The sequence below is a fragment of the Oreochromis niloticus genome, linkage group LG23, assembly GCF_001858045.2.
Source record: "Oreochromis niloticus isolate F11D_XX linkage group LG23, O_niloticus_UMD_NMBU, whole genome shotgun sequence".
Taxonomy (NCBI): domain Eukaryota; kingdom Metazoa; phylum Chordata; class Actinopteri; order Cichliformes; family Cichlidae; genus Oreochromis; species Oreochromis niloticus.
Genome location: NC_031986.2, coordinates 13,430,626 through 13,451,309, shown reverse-complemented (window position 1 = coordinate 13,451,309; position 20,684 = coordinate 13,430,626). Strand labels below are relative to the sequence as shown.

General features: G+C 41.4%; 1 protein-coding gene across 1 annotated transcript in view; it reads right to left on the bottom strand.

Annotated features, from left to right (window-relative positions):
- Positions 1-20,684, bottom strand: part of ptgfrnb (prostaglandin F2 receptor inhibitor b) — a 79,448-nt gene that overhangs the window by 22,450 nt on the left and 36,314 nt on the right. The window contains exons 6-11 of the mRNA XM_005460662.4: positions 16,574-16,720; positions 16,335-16,495; positions 16,025-16,145; positions 14,809-15,028; positions 14,529-14,716; positions 6,812-6,919 (exon numbers count right to left, since the gene is read on the bottom strand). Coding sequence (XP_005460719.1) covers positions 6,812-6,919; positions 14,529-14,716; positions 14,809-15,028; positions 16,025-16,145; positions 16,335-16,495; positions 16,574-16,720 — 945 coding nt within the window. The remainder of the gene's footprint in view (positions 1-6,811; positions 6,920-14,528; positions 14,717-14,808; positions 15,029-16,024; positions 16,146-16,334; positions 16,496-16,573; positions 16,721-20,684) is intronic.

The window sequence follows — 20,684 nt, the reverse complement described above, 5'->3', positions numbered from 1 at the left end:
CCAACTCCAGGCCTTAAGGGCCAGTGTCCCTGCAGGTTTTAGATGTGTCCTTGATCCAACACAGCTGATTTAAATGGCTAAATGACCTCCTCGACATGTCTTGAAGTTCTCCAGAGGCCTGATAATGAAATAATCATTTGATTCAGGTGTGTTGACCCAGGGTGAGCTCTAAAACCTGCAGGACACCGGCACTCAAGGCCTGGAGTTGGACAACCCTGTCATAGATGCTCTGATGATGGTAGAAGAGAAGGGCTTGTGAATGAGGAGCAGGTTAAAGAATCACCTTTAATGGCATCGTGACAGATGCATTTTTTTCTTGTGCCACCTGAATACAGTTATCCATGCGTCTAACAGGGCATCCAGTACACCTCACAGGAAGTGGTTATTCATTACGCAATAACTTCAACTCATAAACCGAATTCCTAGTGATCAGCATTCGTCATGGACCAAAGATCAACAATCTGCAATTGGGAAGTTCTCCTGTTTCAACACAAGGGTCTCCTTGGCTAGCAATTCTATCCCTAAGCTTCCAATTGGGATAAAATCTACTATTAATTAGTTGCACAATTACAATCTACTGTGGATGACATGATAACCGATTTCAATCCTGCTCATTTGTAAAAAATATTAAAATATCTTAGACGACAGAGCGACATGAATTAGGTTCTTTTGACTCATGTAATGTCGCTCCATAAATGTTGACGTAGCAACGCACTTACACGTAAGGAGTCAGTAGTTTTACTAATAATGGGCTGAGTCAGCGTAACAGTGAACAGGACCACTGAATGACTAAGCAGTGAGGAACAATGCGGGATATTATGTTCGCAATTGTGTTTCACCATGCTCGCTGTTAAAACAAGCTCTGACAGGAGAGCCGTTTTTGGCCATCTCTAAGGAATGTACTGTTCTCTCTAACACACACACACACGTGCACACACACAGACAGACTGTTGCTCAACCTCTTCAGTAATTTCCTCAAGTTTCCTTCTTGTGTCACAACAATAAGCTTCAGAGTCAAGGTAGTAACAAATCACTTGTATTAGAACACACACACACTCACACACACACACACACACACACACACACACACACGAGCTGTTATTATACAACATGCTGTCACACCCAAGAAAAAGCTTTATGTGTTTGATGTAAGGACACCTGCATAAGCCGAGGTTTGGCGGTTGTCCAAACTCGGGAAACATACACGTCACACCTTTGTTGCTGCATGTCACTCGATTCCAGTTTCCTAATTGGTCCTTTAACTTGTGTGTAGTCTGTTTGTTATGGATACTTGTCGCACTTTCGGCTACTTTCGCCGACTTAAAACACACCTGCCTGTCACAGTCGTTTAACCCCTAAATATAAACAGTGCTTTGTGGTTAGCTAGATCACAGAAGAACTCCATAGTCACATGATCATCCGCAGCGATACGTACAATGATATAACCGTACGTGTTATTACCCAGAAAAATGCCTATTTATAGCAAGCTTTCAAAGATCAAACATGAACTGATACAGCTCGCTATTTTGTCTGTGCATTTAAAGCTGCATAACTCTCTCTAACCTTCACAGAGAGTCTGAGAGAAAAAAAAAATCCAGCGAGCATGGCCAAGCTGTCTCAAATATACATTGGTTATAGACAAATTATGCAGAAGAGCATCTCTGAATGGACAACGCGTCAAACCTGTAAGCAGATGAGCTACAGCAGCAGAAGACCACACAGGATGCCACTCCTACAGCTAAGAGGAGGAAACTGAAGTTGTAGTTCACACGGGCTCGCCAAAATTGGAGATTGTGAAATTGGAAAAACGCTGCCTGGTCTGATGAGCTCTAAACTCAACTAGACGTTAAGGTCAGAATTGTATACACAACATGAAATCATGATTCCAGCCGGATAATGTGTGATCTCCCAAAACTGGTTTTGTGAGTGTGACAATAACTCCACTGCACTCAGATGGCCTCCACAGCCAAATCTAAATCAAATAGAGCACCTTTGGGATGTGGTGGAACAGGAAATTCACATCATGGATATGGACCAAAACCTCCGTCACCTTCTTGAATCTGTGCCATGAAGAATTAAGACAGTTGTGAAGGTAAGTAACTTAAATCTTCATGACAAAGTGTACTAAATAAAGTGACTGGTGCGTGTATACTTCCCCTGGATGTATATAACATGTTACTTCATTAATAAACATGTATTTCATATATGATAAAGAACCGCTCCAGCTGTGCTACGTTAATCCGCAGCTGTAAATAGTCCCCAACACACTTCCCCCTTTACTCCTGTTTGAGTCGCATCTGCTACAACCTGCCAGCTGTTTCAGAAACCCACTGCGATCGTCAGAAAAAAGAAATAAATAAAAGAGGGAACAAGCCGATCAGGTGCTGAATGAGAGCGATTTTCAGACCACATGTTACTTGCAGAGCAAAGTGTGACTGAAAGCGGCTTCATTCATGCACAAAGTGGAACCAGATGTTGCGCTGAGAGCATGATCACCGATACAGAAATGCCCAAGTAATTCAGCCGGTTCCCACTGCCGTAGCGTTGCACAGCAAACACATGCTGAAGTGACAAATGATTTGCCATTAGCACTGAGCCCGTTAGTTACAGTTTAACTTAAACCCCGACCACAGGAAACACAAATCAGGAAACGTGCGCCATGGTGATGGCAGAAAAAAAGAAAATGAGTGTAGAGACAGTTTAGGTTTTGAGATGTTTATCTCTGAAACTTCTGCCTCTTACTTTACTAAGTTACTCATGACAAAAATAAAAAAAACTGAACTATTTTTACCCAGTGAAATGACAGATTTTTGCTAGCTGAAGCTATTAGCTAGCTAATTAGGCGTACGTTATCAGCTTGAAACGGTTGAAATGCCGTCACCAGCTGACTCCTTAGTGAATCCAGTTGACTTGCTTTAACGGAAAGCCTAAAGAGACTTCTTGGCTTGATGGCCACACACAGTATTTATTCTTAAAAGTTAAAGCTGCCCGTCTGAGGAAGGCTAACAGCAGAACATAAACCATTTTATGTGCACAACATGCTTTTCCTGACTCTCTCTCCTCCTACAATGAACACATCAATATCCACGTGTAGCATCTTTATCAGCTGTCATGGAGAGGAAGGCTCTGCTCCCTGGTGCAAACGCCAACCCCCCACAATCCCTGCAGCTCTACACATCTGTGTTAATGCTTACATACATGCACACCTACAAGGACACAGGTGCAAAAATAATCATGTTTGGTTGTAAAAACTGGAAAAAAAGAGAAAAGAAATTGTATTCATCTCTGTTTGTTAGCTCTGCTTGCTAAAATGCAGTATTAACTATCCATCTGTGCTTTATCAGCTCACTATGTGGATATAATATAGAAAACGCATGTTGGACAGAGTAGGAAGGACGCAAAGAGAAATCGGAGGGAAACTGTGACAGCTGGGCCGAGCGAGGTGGTGAGTTATGCGCACCGTCGTGTGATGTGTTTAAGTTAAAGAGTACAGAGTGAAGAGGAAGAGGAGGGCGTAAGATGAATGGATGTTTAGAGTGATGGAGAAAGAGAGACGGAGGAGGGGGGGCGAGGCAGACGGAGATATAGACGGACCGAGAAAAGAAAGAAGAAGTAGTGTGTTATACTACAGATGGTTCCCACAGGAGGCATCCATTTGGGTGCCAGGGGGAATTTCCAGTGTCACAGAACATTGTACGTGTACAGTAATGGAGATAATGTATCAAAATGCATTCTATTCTTTTCTATTTAACTTCTATTACATATATTCATACGACCAGTTTACAGCTTAAAACATGCGACTAAAACACAATGTATGTCTGCAGCTATCAACTGCAATCTAATACTTTGTTACTATTGTTTTACTCCAATTAACGGGATGAGAAATATGTTTTTTAATGAGTAATATTCTTAGAAATTTTAACAGTCTGCAAACAACATTTCAAAAGAACTAAAGGGTTTGGTGCATTTACAGGTCATACAATAGTCAGATTTAAAGAAAACACTTTTCTAAATGCAAAAATGAATAAATAAATAATGCACTAATCCATCCATCCATCCATCCATTTTCATCCGCTTATCATTTTCAGGGTCGCTGGGGGGCTGGAGCCCATCCCAGATGTCACAGGGTGAGCGGCAGGGTACGCCCTGGACAAGCTGCCAATGAAATGAAGTATACATACGAGCAAACTAAGGCATAAAATAGCCTTTAATCCGTTTTCTTGGAAGGTTTTCTTACATGAGCAAGAGGCCAAAAAAAGACAGAAAAAAGTAAAAGAAATCTGACAGCACCTCCTGGATGAGGTAGATCTGATGTTCATGTGCAGGTGTCTTTGTGTTCAAGTGTGGTAGTGTATGAGTGAGCGTGTGTCTGTAAGCCTTTAAAGGAGCATGACTGCAATGAAGAGAAGTGAGCACATCAACATTCTGCGGAAAACAGACGTTATGATGGTGTAGAGTCTAATAATTAAGCTTACTGATTACTGGATTAATAATAAGACTACCAGCACTGTGTCAGTGGCTCAGAGTTTTATCATCCCAGGAATAATTTTACCGGTTTACACACACACACACAAAAAAAAAAATCAAGTGCATCATGTGGGATATTTTTATATTATTATATTATATTATTATTATTTTCTGCGACTGCATGGATTCGTCTATGAACGCACACCAGAGACTCAAAGTGGACCTCAAAGAAATTTAACAGGACTTACTCCTCCTCTGTGTCTGCAATGGCGTATGAGGCCTTACTTTTCAGGCCATCATGTCCATCTTTTATATACAGTGTATGCTTTGTGTATGGCAATTTAATTAACCACAGCCAATTTAAGATAAGAAGTAGCCGCCACAGTGAGTGGAAAGTCCTCACACTTGAAAAGACTAGAACAAGAGAACATAACAGTGTGTTAAAGCTGTTATTGATTTATGTTCTACTGATTAAATAATTATTCTGCCCACCAATAATTGAATTAGTATGCATGAACTAGGCCTGCACAATAAATCGAAAATTTATTGTCATCGCGATATCTGCCTGTGCGGTGGGCCCATCGCAAAACACGGCGTAAACTGCGATAATTGGGTACCCTAAAATGTTTACACACGTGCTTTAAAGACTTTACCAAAGAAACCCCTTGACACATTTGACCAGTCGAATAGAGCCCTTCACAGCATTAACCAATCAAATGGATTAGTGGCCCGCCTCCTACGTAGGGGGATGAGCGAACAACGCTGCAGCAACCAGCTACTATGAACTCGTGGTTTAAAAAAAAAAAAAAAAAAAAAAAAAAAAAAAAACAGTACCTCGCTTATTTGGAGGTACTTTGGATTTGATAAAGACGACGTTCTCCAAACACAGGTACTCTGCAAAACTTGCCGAACACTCGTGGCAACCACCAGAGGAAACATGACTAATCTCCACCATCATCTTCAATACAACCGCAGAACTGTTTGAAGAGTTCCAGAAAGTTAGCGCTAGCCAAACAAAGGTTGCTAATGTTAAGACAAAGAGCGCAGCAGTCCAACAGCCGTCTCTGTATCAGAGTTTTTCAAGTGGAACTCCTTATGAGAAAACGTCGAAGCGGTACAAAGAAATAACAGAGGCCATTACACATTTTTTGGCTAAAGACATGATGCCTATAAATACAGTTAGCAGAGAGGGCTTCACCAGTCTGATACATAAAGTGGACCGGAGATACCGCATCCCCTCACGAAACTACTTTTCCCATGTCGCCATTCCACAAATGTACGAGACATGCCGCAAGACCGTCATGTTTGAACTGAGCCAAGCTGAAAACTACACAAGCACTACAGTAAAGTTTCCTCTCCAGTTTTGACTTACATCATAACTACTTGGTGAGTGGTAAAATGATGAACAACTGCATTGAGATAATTTGCAGTATAATTTAAGTTATGTTTATTTAAAACTAATAATAGAGACCGGGAAGGATATCTTTCAGAATTCTACCCTCAGAAAATTTTTTATGGGGGCAATGTTTCAATGTTAAAGTGCACTTTGTTGTTACACTGCTAATACAGCAGCTATCTTTAAATAAAACTGTTGCAGTAAAACTGAAATTATGTATTCGGGTTTTTGTTGTTTTGCTATTTATTTTATCGCAAGTCATATCGTTATCGCAATATTGATCACAGTTATCGCACATCGCAGGTTTTCCTAATATCGTGCAGCCCTAGCATGAACTCAGTGACAATCTGTGTCATGGGATTAAAGATTCTGACCTGATGCTGGTGGTAGAAAGGCTGGGCTCTTCAACTCTGCAAATTCAACAAACCTGGCAAGGTTGCTGCTTTGAGTCATAGCACTGGTTAGACCACCTAACTGTGTCACTGAAAGCAAACCCTTCATTCTGGCATTCTGATGTGACACAATACCGTTTCCCCCTTTTTTAACCTGTGGTTTCTCATATCAGAAGAAACTGAAACCTAACAGTATGAACCTCAAATTCAATATGAGTGAAAGCAGCCTGAATAGAAATGTTAGTACAGTGCACCAAGTAACCAAGCCCTGAATATAAAACTACAAAGGAAAGAAAGAATGCAGAACTCTTAATCATCACATCATTCTTATTAAAGCTGCTGCTGACAGGTTGACAGGTGAAGAAGGCAAAGGAAATGTTTGCATGAATTTGCACATGTAGCAGCTGCAGCAGTGTCTCGATGCATATGTGGAAAAAGATGAAAAGAGCTTGCAACAGTTGCAGATCGTGATTTATGAGTGCACGTGAGAAAACCTCACATACACTACCTGTGTATATGTTGTACACGTGTGTGTCTGTGTGTGTGCGCGCTGTACCAGTCTTTGGCGAGGATCCGGAGACGCTGAGCGAGCACTCCATCTTTGCAGTTTCCCATGGATAAACGCTGCTATCGTCTGACTTGATGGCGATGGAGAAGGATGGGCCTGCAAATGCCAGCACATCGGTTCAAATGAGCTTTATTTGAGAAACATTTGACACAGACAACAAACATCAGAGAAACTCTGCTGAGATCAAAAGGGCTCGTTCAAACACAGGCTTGCTTTTAAACCTACATATACGATAATTCAGCATTCGGGTCCCTGAGGAAAGACAGTAGATGTGAGCTCGCGGGGAGAAAATAGCGTTCAGTCCTCAGATGGTAAATACTGCTTTAAAGTCACAGTCTGCGGGTTCTCTGATATGCTGAAATCAACAAGCAGGAAACAGCAGCACTGTAGCTAAAGCAGATGGTAGCTCAAAACCAGAGCTCGGCACCCGCTATAAATTTGTAAAATGGAACCGCTGCTGCAAGGCTAACAAAGCCCTCAACTATAAAGATTTATAGCTACAATTTCAAGTGTGCCTTCAGTGTTGACACCTTAATGGCTTTATATTCTGCAACCCAATGAAGTTTTCAGGTTGGCTTTGGGCCGTTTCGTTAGAAAAAAGGAAAAAGCTTGAGGCTCTTTCGGGTTATGTTTAAAATTAGTTTACTAACAAGTAATTTCTGCTTTTGCATGCTATGCATCTAAGTGGAAGGAAGGAGTGAAAAGCCATTTTTTACATGTGAAACTTTTTGGAGCTGTAGATCAGGATCTCTCTCACATGGAGCAGAAAATAGTCTGCTTCAGAAACTGTGTCGAAATGGAGACGGTGTGTTTCTGAAGCAGTTGGAGCATGAATGATGCACCACACACAGCACCATTTGCAAATCGGACCAATCTGGCATCACACTGACTTTGTAATAGGGAGCTGGCAGCTTAAAGACCGGCTAATGTCTTATTAGACTGCGTAAGACGTGGGAATTCTCACCTGCACCTCAGTCAGGTAAGTCCTTAAAAACAGTTCAGAGTGGCAGCTAATCTGTGAGAAAAAGCTCAAGAGAGCGTAGCCACTCTCAGTCAGGGATGAGATGAAGAAAAATATGTGTCTGGGTCTTGGACCAGGATCTAGTTTCAGATTTCGAACGTTCACCGAGTCTTGAAATCTACGAGCAGGTTCAGCAGGTCAAGGTCCACGCTAGGCCTCGATGGAAACCTCACACAGGACCGCTTAACCCGACAGCCTGCCCGCCCCCCTCACCGCTCCTCACTCTGTTCTGGATACTTTTAAAATATGTGCAGATGGTCTGCTGAATTGTGAGGGTCCCTGCTGAGTTAATCCCCACAGACTCCCATGTTAAACTGCTCAACTTTGCAGCATTAAAAAGCAGCTTTAAAGCCAGGTACAAAAAATAAAAGTAAGAAAGCTTTTGGGCTCTACAGCCAATTTCCCCTTTTTCATGATAGCTGTGACAATTGTACAGCGGTAAGATTTTACACAGCCTTAAGTTCTTCTTAGGCGTGTGTCCACTTTCAACGAAATGTGGGTGCCAAGAAGAGTGCTACCTTTCTGTGCGGCTTCACATCCAAGTTGCTGAACTGGACCGTGTTTAGTGCCTATTCCAACAATTTGAATGCAATAATCTGACAAATAATACGAATTACTGTTTGGTTAATTGCCAATAAGAAGTATATGTCCCAGAGATGCATTTACTAGCCTAGAGTACGTTTAGCGATCATCTGCAACAATCAGTTTCAATGGAGAAACGTTTATTTCCTGACCAGCAGCGTGTACCCCTCTGAGCTGTAGTTAGACTTGGAAAAACTGCAAAGCAAACAGGAAACGTTGAACGCTCACCCTCAAAGTAAAAGCTGTGCCTCACTGCTGCTACCAATATGTTTCAAAAGGCAAAACTTTTATTTTGAAGGCAAAAAAGTCTCTGCTTCTGGTTTTCATCACGCTTTTCACAGTTTAGCCACCACTCGATGAGCAGGACCTGATGGTTACTGACCAGGCTCTATTCATCAATTTCATAGCAACCACTGGCAACCGGTCAGGAAATACAGATGTGTCCTTTGGGACCAGTTATCCCCAGATAGCTGGAAACCAGATCTAAGCCTGTGTGATTCTACGCCTGAAAACCAACACATGGAAGAATTGGGATCATCACAGAAAAATAAGGATTCATTGGGATATTAGCAAACATGTAGACCGATAGAAATGATTCCCATCCTTGGACCACATAATTTGTGGTGAATTTGTGTCTTAAAGCTGACCGGGTTGTAAAACAAGAAAAGTGACGTACAAATTAATTTGACCGTGTGGAGACAAAAAAAAAAAAAAAAAAAAAACTGCCCGGGAACAACTACAGTCGTGAGACCTTGGAGCCATTTCTCGTAAAATTTAAAATGTTCTGACAGTTTTCCCTCAGAAGTTTGCACTACCCATGCTGTCATGAGTAGCATACTGTATAATGCATGCACTCCAGCTGCATAAACATTATGAAAATACTAAGACATGTTTAAGTCTTGCCACTGGCGATCTATATGCAAGTCCAAAGAAAGCCTGGCCTTACAAATCCTTTACATCACTGATGTTTGTATTAGGAAGCAAGTGTTCATTACTCTGTGCCATGGATGGTCTTGTCATGAGAGGACAAATGATATGTTGGATGACACTGATTTCATTTAAAGCCTTCTAATAAATGATGAATGATTGAGTTTAGGAATGTGTCTCAGTAAAGGTGGACAATAAAGTTCTCCTTTTAGCTCATTCCTCTATCTTACTCTGGGATCAGAGCCAGACTCTACTAATGAAGACTTTCACAAAAGAAAAAGTCACGTCTGAAATGGGGACATTGTTTTTTATGGAGGCATTACTCTTGGCAAAAGATACCACTTTTTTCTTATACTTATATACCTCACACTTAATTTTAACGGTTAAAATCACTTAAAGGCTGAATTATTAAACAGTGACTGTGCTGTTGAGACGTCGCATTTCCATATACCTCCTCACAGAAGATCCCCGTGCAAGGCAGAAATACCACAACACGTCTGAAACATTGAAGATACAGCTGGAACAATGGGAGGCTTGCCAGTTTGTGGATGCACTCGACACACACACACAACAACGATGAGTGCACAGCGCTTCCGTCCCCCAAGGCGAGTGTAAGGGGTTCTTGAAAACCACTCTGCTTGAAGCTTGATCGCTGTTAGTGTGGGAGTGTGTGTTGCTCTATGTGGGGTCAACTCAAAATGTTCAACTTGGACACACGCGCTCGAACACTTGAAAGATTACACACGCACGCAAGCAGAGAGAGAAAAGGAAAGCAGTGGTGCAGATCTTTGCAGCTGGCTGGCCAAAGGGCTTCACTTTGAAGATGTCTCAGAGAGCGAGGGAGGGAGGGAGAGACGGCAGGGGTGAGAGAGGGAAGGGGTGGTGGAGGGAACGAAGAAGGTAAAAACAGTGTGTGATAGGAAAAAAAAAAAAGGGAAGTAAAGCTCAAGGGTTCCTGCCCTCCCCAGAGAAAGACAGAAGACGGTCTTCAGTTTATCTTCTCCTTTTCCACATTTCCTCCAATTTGCTGTCATCTTTTGCGTCTTCGCTCCTGCAGCCTCAGAGCATCTCTGCTGTCACCAAACGTCTCTCGCACACGATTAAAAAGTGTTTCATCCAGTCTTTTAACAAAGATGTGCGACTTACTCCAGGTGGTGGCGTCTGCTTTCAAAATAAATATTATGTCCCCTGAGAAGACTTGCTAATCTTTTTGCCCACACAGTAACTTGAAGTTGTCATCTAAACTGTGCTTTGGATTTCCATGCTCTAATTTCCTCATGGTAGCTCATTCACTCAGAAATTTAATGATTCCTAATTTAATGGCAGCATCTTTTATCTGTATTTTTTGTATAAGCAGGTTAGAGTTCTACTTGTGGTTACTTATTAGCTGTATATAAAAGATGGAAGTAGCCACCATGATGTCACCTATATTTGACTTTAGCATCAAAGCTACGATAATATTTTATTTATTTATTTATTTTTTTTAGAGGAAAATGTTGCTATATCTGCATGAGATGTTGGCGCATTTAGTGATCAGCTAATGCTAACAAGCAAGGTTAGCATGGTGCATTAAATGATATATGGGTGGATGACACAGACTGTTAATTAGTGCTAAGTAACATATAAATGACATGCTAAAGCTTCACTCACCAAAACTGGAGAACAGACTTCTTGGACCATCTGCACCACAGAGCATATAATCGTGTTATGATGCTCCAAAAGGCATCAAAACCACAAACGCAGGTCGAGTTTACTCAGGAGAATTAGTGATGATGCCTAGCAGGTAGCTACTACTTTATGTTGTATACATTTATGGTTTTATCTTAATATGGGCATTTTACTTAGGAACTATGGAGACAGGCTGAGTTTTGGAAACATCCTCTAAGTGGCCATTAGACAAACTGGTGTTTTTCACATTTTTCAGCCGCGATGATTAGCTTTTTACACAGGGTTATCAATTCATATATGGAACATTACATAGCTAGATAGATACTTTATTGATCCCACATGGGAAATCTCTGTGTTACAGATAATTCCAATCATTCTCAGAGAGATTGGCGAAGGTTTCCAAATGATTGCTAAATTATAGATGCAGACAGATTGACGACATGTTGCCATCAATCTGAATGAGTGTGTCAATAAGCAGAACTTGAGGGGACTCAACTCAGCTGCTTGTATTCTGGTTATATTCCTACTAAACAGGAAGTAGCAGTGAAGACATAATTTGATAAATGTAATAAATCACAATATATGTTACGGCAATACTCACATATCACAAATGTAAAAACTGAAGTGAGAAGTATTGTGATAATATCACATCGCGAGGTGTCTGGTGATTCCCACCTCTAGCAACTACGTCACCATTTGTAGGAGAGTTCCTGAATTTCTCTTTCAGATCTATGAGGTTCTGACTGGATTCTCAATGTAAGCAGTTAATTTCTGTTTAACGTGTATGTAGATAGAAATAGATCAGCAACAGACGGTCGCAGCTTTGTGATTTTCACTGATTTAACACAGTTAATCACTTTATTATCATTGTCCTTTCTCTAAAATTCTCCACATTTTGTTATTGTTGACTTTCATCTTCCCTTCATCTTTTTGAAAACTTTCCTTCTTCTGGTGATGCATACCTCCACGCCAACCCCCCAGCCAGCCCTGATACTGCCAATTATTCCCATTTTCCTTCACCTCAGCTGCTCTCCGCATTGTTTCCATTTCTATTTCTCTGCCTCACCCATTGCACTTTCCTCCTCCTCAGTCCACTTTACCACCTCTCTCTCTTTGTCTTCCTCCTTGTTGCCTCCCTCCTTCCCTTTCTGACGCTCCTGTTTCTCCTCCTGTCTCCCACTTCCCAGATCAAAGAAAGTTAAGTAGGCCAGTGGCTGTGGTGGGCGTCAAAGGGCTTAAGGTGTGTATCTGTGTGTGAGAGTATCTTTATCATTGCACATTTTTAGGGAATTTATGTTGCTCATTATCAACACTGTGTGGGAGGAGGATGTGTATTTATTTTGTGTAGAGGGATGTACAGAACACGGATGCTTACACATTTCTATAAATAGACAGCTACTTGGAGATTTCCAGGATAATTGCAAGGCCTTAATATTAATTTATTCGCTGGTATTTGTTCCCACTGTTATGAAAGTGAATAAGTGATCGAAAGACTAGACAATGGCTTTATATTATTGATGAATTTCACTACAATGTTGGAAAATATTTTATCACCATTTAGCATTAAATTATGCACTTTGTATAAAGGCCGCTTTTAGGAAATTTCATTAAATGAGCACAGTGTCTTACAAAACAAATACAGCCTTAGGAGCAACATAAGTGAGAAAAAACCCACCTACGAGTAAAAGGGCACAATTAGGGTGGAAGTTTAACATGAACTCTGTCATCCTGTGCTACACAAAGGAGCAGCTGCTGCTTCTTTAGTGTTTTTTCGACTCTAAATTCACATGTAAAGTTTATCTCAAAGCATAAACTCCGGCCTCCTCAGCATACACACACTGACGTCCTCCAGGGTGATTGAAATGATACTCTGCTGCTATGTTTTAACAGCCGCCTTGAGCCCCTTCAGTGGCAGACATATGCTTGAAATCAAGAGTTTTCTGTACAGGCGGCAATCAGAGAGTTACGTCTCACCTGCCATCTGATTGCCTGTTCTAAATCGCTCTCTACGAGTCCTGTTCTGACCTCTTGCATTTTTGCTATTTCATCAAACTTGAGCATGAACTCCTGTTTCAAAGTGATTCAGCTTTCATGTTGAGAATCAGCTCTGGTAATAAGAGGTGGGTCTTCGAATTTGAGACCAAATAGCAGGTACCAGATATTTCAGCGTCCAAGCCAGGAGCATGCTCTTTGGGTTTTCTTCATCCTTGTTTATATTCACAGGGCTGTCCACAGTGACTCCATCCCGCAGGATAGATTTAATGTAGATCTCTGCTGTAATGTTCTGAAGTAACTGAGGAAGGACATTTGACTGAGATGGCCAGAACTGTAGCGCGTGCGTCGGCACACAGCCCACTGAAAATAAAGGGCTTATTTTGGCCACACTAACACAGTCTTCCTTAGGGACTGCAGTTTCACTTGAAAAAGAAATCTGGATCCTAGTACATTTCATAATTATTGGCCTAACATCCTAACATTATTCTAACATCTTGCAATCAGACTTTTACAACAGCACAGAAAGCACCCTCCTGAAGATATTAACAGATACCAGCCTGAATACAGATTCAGGCAAACTGAGTACCCTGGTAATGTTAGCATTCAATACTGTACATCCTAACACACCATCTGACAGGTTAGAAAATTTGATTGGGTCCTACAGGGAGTGTTCATGCATGGTATAAGATCATACTCTCAGGGTAGGGATTATTTATTCTGTCTCCATTGATGCTTGTGAATCAGAGTAAACCCTAATGCCATGTGGAGTCCAGCAGGGATCAATCCTTGGTCCCCTTTTGTTTAATCTTTTAGTGATACTTTCAGGTATACAAGGCAGCTCAGCATAGCTATGCAGATGATACCCTGATCTATTTGGCTCTCTATCAAATGATTCCTATTGATTCATTACATTTGTGTCTTGAAAAATTAGAGACCTACACAAATTTCCTTCAATTCGGTCTATTTAGGAATCAAAGATGTGCGGTTGCATCTTTACAAAAAAAAAGGAAAAAAAGAAGAAGACTTCAACCTATGTGAAAAATCTTGGTATAATGATGGTTGACAACCTTAGTTTTGTTGACCATATTTTGCCTTTAACCAAATCTAGCTAAACTGATTAACTTAAGAAGTTATTATTTCATTTTTATTTTTGGATTTGATCGTGTAAAAGCACGTTGACTGTAATGTTTAAAAACAGGCTATATAATTTACATAAACGCCTTGCATAGCCTTGCATGGTCTACTCGCCAGATTTGGCTCCATATTACTTTAGCCTTTTCTCTGAAGAGAAACCAAATTTGGACATGCAGTGCGCATCGCAGACATACAGTACAAGGGTTAGAACAAGAGAAACCTAAAACCAGCAGCCATCGTAAAAGTGTTGCAGGCTGCCCATTGACGCAACCTTGAAGGGGAGATTGTCAGAAAACCACTTCAGTCAACCTGCTATGATAGAGGAGGGTGGAAATTTTGGTCAAATACTAAACCTACTGTCTGTAAGCACAAACTCACCATTTTCCAGGAAGTTTATCCTGATTTTATTTGACTCTGAGCTGCTGGCTTTAGTCCAAGCCTGTCCCGGCTGCTGTTTTGTCCATGCAGTGACGTCACACCAGTAGTAACCTCTGTCAGACAGCTGGACGCCTGCCAGGCGAAACCGAAACTCTGCCGCACCCGACTTGGTCAGAACCAGATTGTCTCTGAATAAGCAGTCAAAAAAAAAAAAAATGTTTTATACGTCTCAATATAAAACAAGAAACTGCAGTTTGTTACTTAATGTGTTCATGTGTACCTCCTGTTTGGGTCTGTGGCTCCTCCGTGCTGTACGACATTGTCCGGGCTGAGAGTCATGATGGTCCTCACGGTGCTATCCATGCTGTCCTGAGATTGGATGAGCACAGAGTACCCTGCATCACCAATGTTCTGAGTGGTGACGCTGCAGCCCATTTCAAAGGTCGAGCCTCCTACTGATGCCTCACGGATGCGTTTAGCCACCACATTCACAATCGGACCTGGAAACAGAAGCAGCCGTTCAATCATTTAGTTCTAAGAAGAACGTCATTCAAACCATCACAGAGAGGGGGAAATCCCCGACAGGGGTCAACGGGAAGTGATAAGTACTTAGACGATGAACTGTGACTCATTCAAAGCAGGCCCATAAACCCATACACACATACACGCTCAGCACACTGCAATTACATCACAGCCCAATCAGCTAAATTATGGTCACCAAGTTCAACATGTAGATCTCAAATAGGGAGGAAGTGAATGTCTGTGTGTGTGTGTGTGTCTGTGTGCACACTGTGGCAATGAAGCTGAGACAAAAGGAGGTCTGTTGTGGGATTCTTCTGTAAAGTCTATAAACGATATGGACACATTAACATTTATTCATGAAACTCAGCAGTGAAGCTACTGTGGCAGCCTGGCAGTGCATTAGTAGTTTTCTGAATCACGAATGTGAGTTAATGGTTTGGATTTTCTGTATTTCTTCCAAAAATACCTCATTAAGTACCTCACTGACCTGGCACATTTGTGTATGCACATAGGCAGGTATACTGTTAATTTAGCCAAAACACTGATACAAAGCTCAGCTTTTTATCGGCATGTAACACAGAATCAAATCCACAAAAGTGCAAGTCTCAGTTACAGAAAAGAAACTGGTTTCTGCTACTTTCATATTTTTTTCGGTAAGTCACACTGAATTAAAAGGCAATTTGTTGTAATAATTTTGAGGCTGGTAAGCCTCGAATATATCACAACAGTTTATGATTCTTTTGACTTGGATACAGCCTCAGGAAGAAAGGCAGGTATATATACTTGGTTGACTGAAGTTAAGTTTGTAATAGATGCTGCACAGCCATTTCTCCACATTTTTTTGATTAAAAATAATAATATTTGCCCGACTGACCGGCAGATAAAAGCTAGAAAAAATAAAGATCTATATGCTTTTTCTGATTACTAATGCCAGTGAATCAAGAATCTGTAAGTCATAATAAAAGCTTTCTTACGCTTGGCGTCCCATCGCACAGTCAGCGGTGAGCTTCTGTTCTCAGAGGTCTTCACCAGGTCTCCCTGGCTGTTGACGCTCCAAGCAGACACACTGCAAACATACTGGCCCATGTCGATCTCCTGCAGAGCGAAAATGAATGAATGAATAAAGTTCCTTTATCGACACCTGACTGCCATTTACCCTTTCCATCAGTTTATACACATTTAACCAGAATTTAGCCTCATAGCACTTTGTCATTTTCAGGATTCCAGTCAAACTTTAAAATTATTGCTGGGCAATGTTTAGCTGCACAACATGAAAAACTGTACCTGTGTGCGGAGGATTCGCAGCTTGAACGTGTTGGGCTGGACTCTGCTCAGCGTTAACGCACCGCTCTTCATCCTTTCCATATAAATCGACCCTGGCAGCAGGTTGCCATTAGCATCCACGGAGCCAATGGGATGTGAGGTCTGAGGATCGTCCCCTAACCCTGCCGGTATCAGAACAATTTAAAAATGAAGTGATTCTGTAGAAAAACTTCTCTAAAGTAAATCTGAAGTAAACATACCAGGAAGCGATGTGTACTCCCAGCTGACGCCCAGTCGGCCTCCGAGAGGTAAGTTGGCAATGTTGGTGACGCGACAGGCGAGTTCTGTTGGCTCAGCTGTCTTCTGGGGGTTGACTTCAGCTACGAGGGTCAGCGTGAAGTTTGGCTCTGTGGTGAAAAAGCGAGGCAGCATAAAATTAAACTGGGTGTCAGTACGGAATAGGAAACTTTAAATGAGGTTGGGTGGTCTGATAACTCTGGTCCTTTTGGGTTTTAAACTCATTTGCAGTACTTTTTACCCAATTAATTTTTATCAGTTTGAACTGCCATGCTTTCAATTTAACCTCAGGAAAGGCACGAGGAAAGACCCACAGCTTTATGGCAGCAGACTGCAGACTATAAGAAATAACCAACTGCAAATGTGAAGTTCCATCCAAGCATCATCCAACCTGAACAAAAGCCTAGCCCGTAAAGGAAGAGATAAACCTGACTGGCCTGCACAGAGCTCTTGATTTCAACAGCATGCAGAATTCTTCAGATTGACTGGCAGGCCTTTTTGTCCAATATTGTTGCCTGAGCCGTGTTGGAAAGCCGTGGCTATTTCACAAAATCACCTCTACCAAAGCTGATGGCGACTACTAAGTGGGCTTTAACAGGAACTTTATATTGGTTGGATAAACCAAATCTAAGCCAAGCCTCATTGGCAAGTGTGGCTAGCAATAAAAAGACAAAAATAAAATACTTAACTAAAGAATACAGCCGTACAGTCAACATAGGGACACACTGAATGTCAAGCTCCAAACTTGACGACAATCAAAAAGAAGCTGCCTACTAAGACATAGATAACTTCTCTTAATCCTGCATGTAAGCAAGAAGTGAAAAACCTCCCAAGGAGGGCAAAGAAAGGCACGTAATACTTTGATATCAAGGGTGTATCTAAAAGAATCATCCGATTTCAAAGTGCTTTAATTTCGCAGCCATTCATTCAGGTAATGATGGAAACACACAACACTAAGGTGTTAAACATCCTATCTAAAACTTTAGATATGCGTTTTAAAATATACGCAAGCTTCTATGTCCATTACTTTAAAAAAATATAGCCTTTTGAAATTGGATGATTCTTTTTGATGCACCTTAGTGAGTTTATGTTTTTAGTAGCATTTGCATGTTTATCATTCTGTCTGTAAACGGGATAACTCGAGAAGTTTTTACTGAATTCTGATAAAACTTAGTAGAGGTGTAGAGCAGGGCGACGTTAATCCATTAAAATTGGGCATCCATCCACCAAGGTCTTAAAGGTCAACTTCATGATTTATTACCTGAAAACTGACAAAAAAAGCCTCAAAACTAGAGATGAGGTGTGGTATACATTGTCAAAGTGATAACAGAGCTATTCAAAACTGTTTCTTATTGCCCATTGGGCCTCTGACATCTTCAGCTATGCTTAAAAATGTGCTGCCTTTGTTTGTAATGGCAACATTTAGGAATACTGGTATATAGGGAGTCTCAATATCACATTATAGTTGGCATCTAAATATAATGTCACATTTGACCTCTGACCTTACTTTTACATTTCACATCTGCCTTTTTATGTCCGGCTGACATCAAAATGTGTTATATCATTAAAGAAAGAATGAGCTACTTCGTTAGAATTATACTGTAGTTTAATATAGTACAATAGGCTCAAGTCAAATTATGTGGAATTATTTACAAATCAACATACCCTTACATAACACTTATATAGAAAACAATGCTGTCCAGAGAGTGAGCTGACTTGGCACAGGTTTGTGCTTCTTGTTATATAAAAAAATATCCTGTCCTTGTTTTAAACTTGATACATAAAGTATGGTTGAGTGAAAAGAAGCCTCAAGCCCAGATGGTGCAACTGGCATAATTAAGTGGTCAGACTTAGAATGGCAATTAAGCTTACCGGCAAACGGCCTAGAAGGCGGCAGATTAATGGCCATGACCACATAGCATACATCTAAGTATACACATACAAAATCTACAGCAGGAGACTGGATACGTAGAGTTTTTAATTATCCCCGTTGTCAGCAGGGTTGAAATGAGCACTTCTTTTAAGAGGGGAATCAGAACCCTGACGGCTGAACAGCTCCTCGGTGATAATGCCAGAAATTGAGTTACTGTGCTGCCTCGAGAGAAATTATTCCCAACCCAGCCGGGTATTGCTTTCATCAGTCAATCCCAGGTCACATTAACAGTCTGACATCACCAGACACATGCAAAGTGAATCCTCCTTTTTTTTTTCTTTTAGGTGATTTCTTCCTTAAATAGAGTTAGGTGATTGAGCCAGATGACAGAAATAGAGCTGAAATAACACCGTTAACTGTGTGAGATGAGGTGGGTATCAAAGCATTAATAGTGTGTGTGTGTGTGTAGGTGGGGAGGCAGGTCCTCTCAGTCAGGCATCCAGATTGCACCTTTACGCATCAGTGAACAGGAAACACACAACAAGATTTCCACCTGCTTAACCGTGAGAAATCACTCACACACACACACACACACACACACACACACACACACACACACACACACACACACACACACACACACACACACACACACACAGACACACACACACACACACACACACACACACAGTATATAAAAGTAGTTCCTGATACATCCCAAAGTGTGCCAGCATACCAATAGATGCCACTACACCACACACACACACACACAGACACACACAAACAGACAGAGCCAAAAATGTTAGAAATCAAGTGCATAGGCTTGGGTGTGTTTGGCAAACGAGTTGGTTTGCATGATGTCAGCTGGACGTCATACGCACACACACACTGACTCATGCACTGTCACCATCTGGTGTGAAACAAACACACACGCACACTTTGATCAATGAGAACGTGTGAAGCTCCTCTGCCAATTAGCCACGCTCCACGCTCTCTCCCACACCGAAATGTTGCCTTATTTAGTAGAGTAACATGACCACTCGTCGCCAGTTCAGGGGCTCTGATACTGTACAGCAGCTTGAAACGCAATAGGTATACACTGAGCAGCCACAACATTAAAACCACTGACAGATATACTGGATGACATTGATCCACAGTGAAATGTTTGCTTGTGGCATCTCACTGGCCAGAACTCTGAAAGCACTTCATCATGTGCCAAACACCTAAAAATAATAGCACACCTAGAACAATCACCCATGCCAATGGCACAGATACCAAGGAGAAAGCATGCCGCCACACTGCAAAGATGGCTCAGGACCATGATGGCAAGTCCAAGTTGGAAACCCGACCTCCAAACTTCAAACTCTTCAGTTTTTATTATCTAATGCATGCGCCTCAACACACCCGTAAAGCGGGAATATCGAACATAAGGCCCAGGGGCCACAATCAGACTACAAAAGGAGTCTGATTGTGAAGGAGGACATATTTTGGACTTGTGGCCTTTTTTCATTGGTTTTACAGCTTTTTCTGTTTAAGCCAACTGAGCCACACTGACAGATTTCTTTCATTTACTGCAACAATTAAGATTTCCTCAGACTTCTAAAACCTGGCTGAAACTCATGCTTCAGCTAAGGAAATATCAACCCATCCATTTATTTTCTTACCCACTATTCAAACTTAGTTTCTCCTTGGAGGTACTGAAGCCTATCCAAGCTGGCAGAGAGATAAAGGCGGGGTTCACAAGTCCATCACAGGGCTGAGGGGATATCCGTTTCCTACTCCGCTGACTATATAAGTAATGCAAACTAATTTAATCAATAGTCTTAAAAACACTCTGGTTAAACCACTAACTCTCCGTGTCGCCGCACCCACATGACAAAAATTGCCCAACAACAGCTTTACAACTATGAAAAAGCACTAAATATGGAAAACAGATGCAGTGTGCATGAAACTGAGCATCAATTCACAGTCATCCTGCAGTTTGTTTCAATGCAAGAAGAGCAAAGAAAAAATAGATTTCATGTTAAAGAGGCTTTTTACGCTTCTGACCTGAAGTCATGTCCTCAAAGCTGAGTCTGACTGGCAGCCTAAATTGCTCCTTTCTGTTATCCTGCATTCTGCAGAGTTTAGCAGGGAAGAAAATTGTGTAAAACAAGCTTTAAGAACAGAGAAAATGGCTCCATTAGTGTGTGGATCTGGGA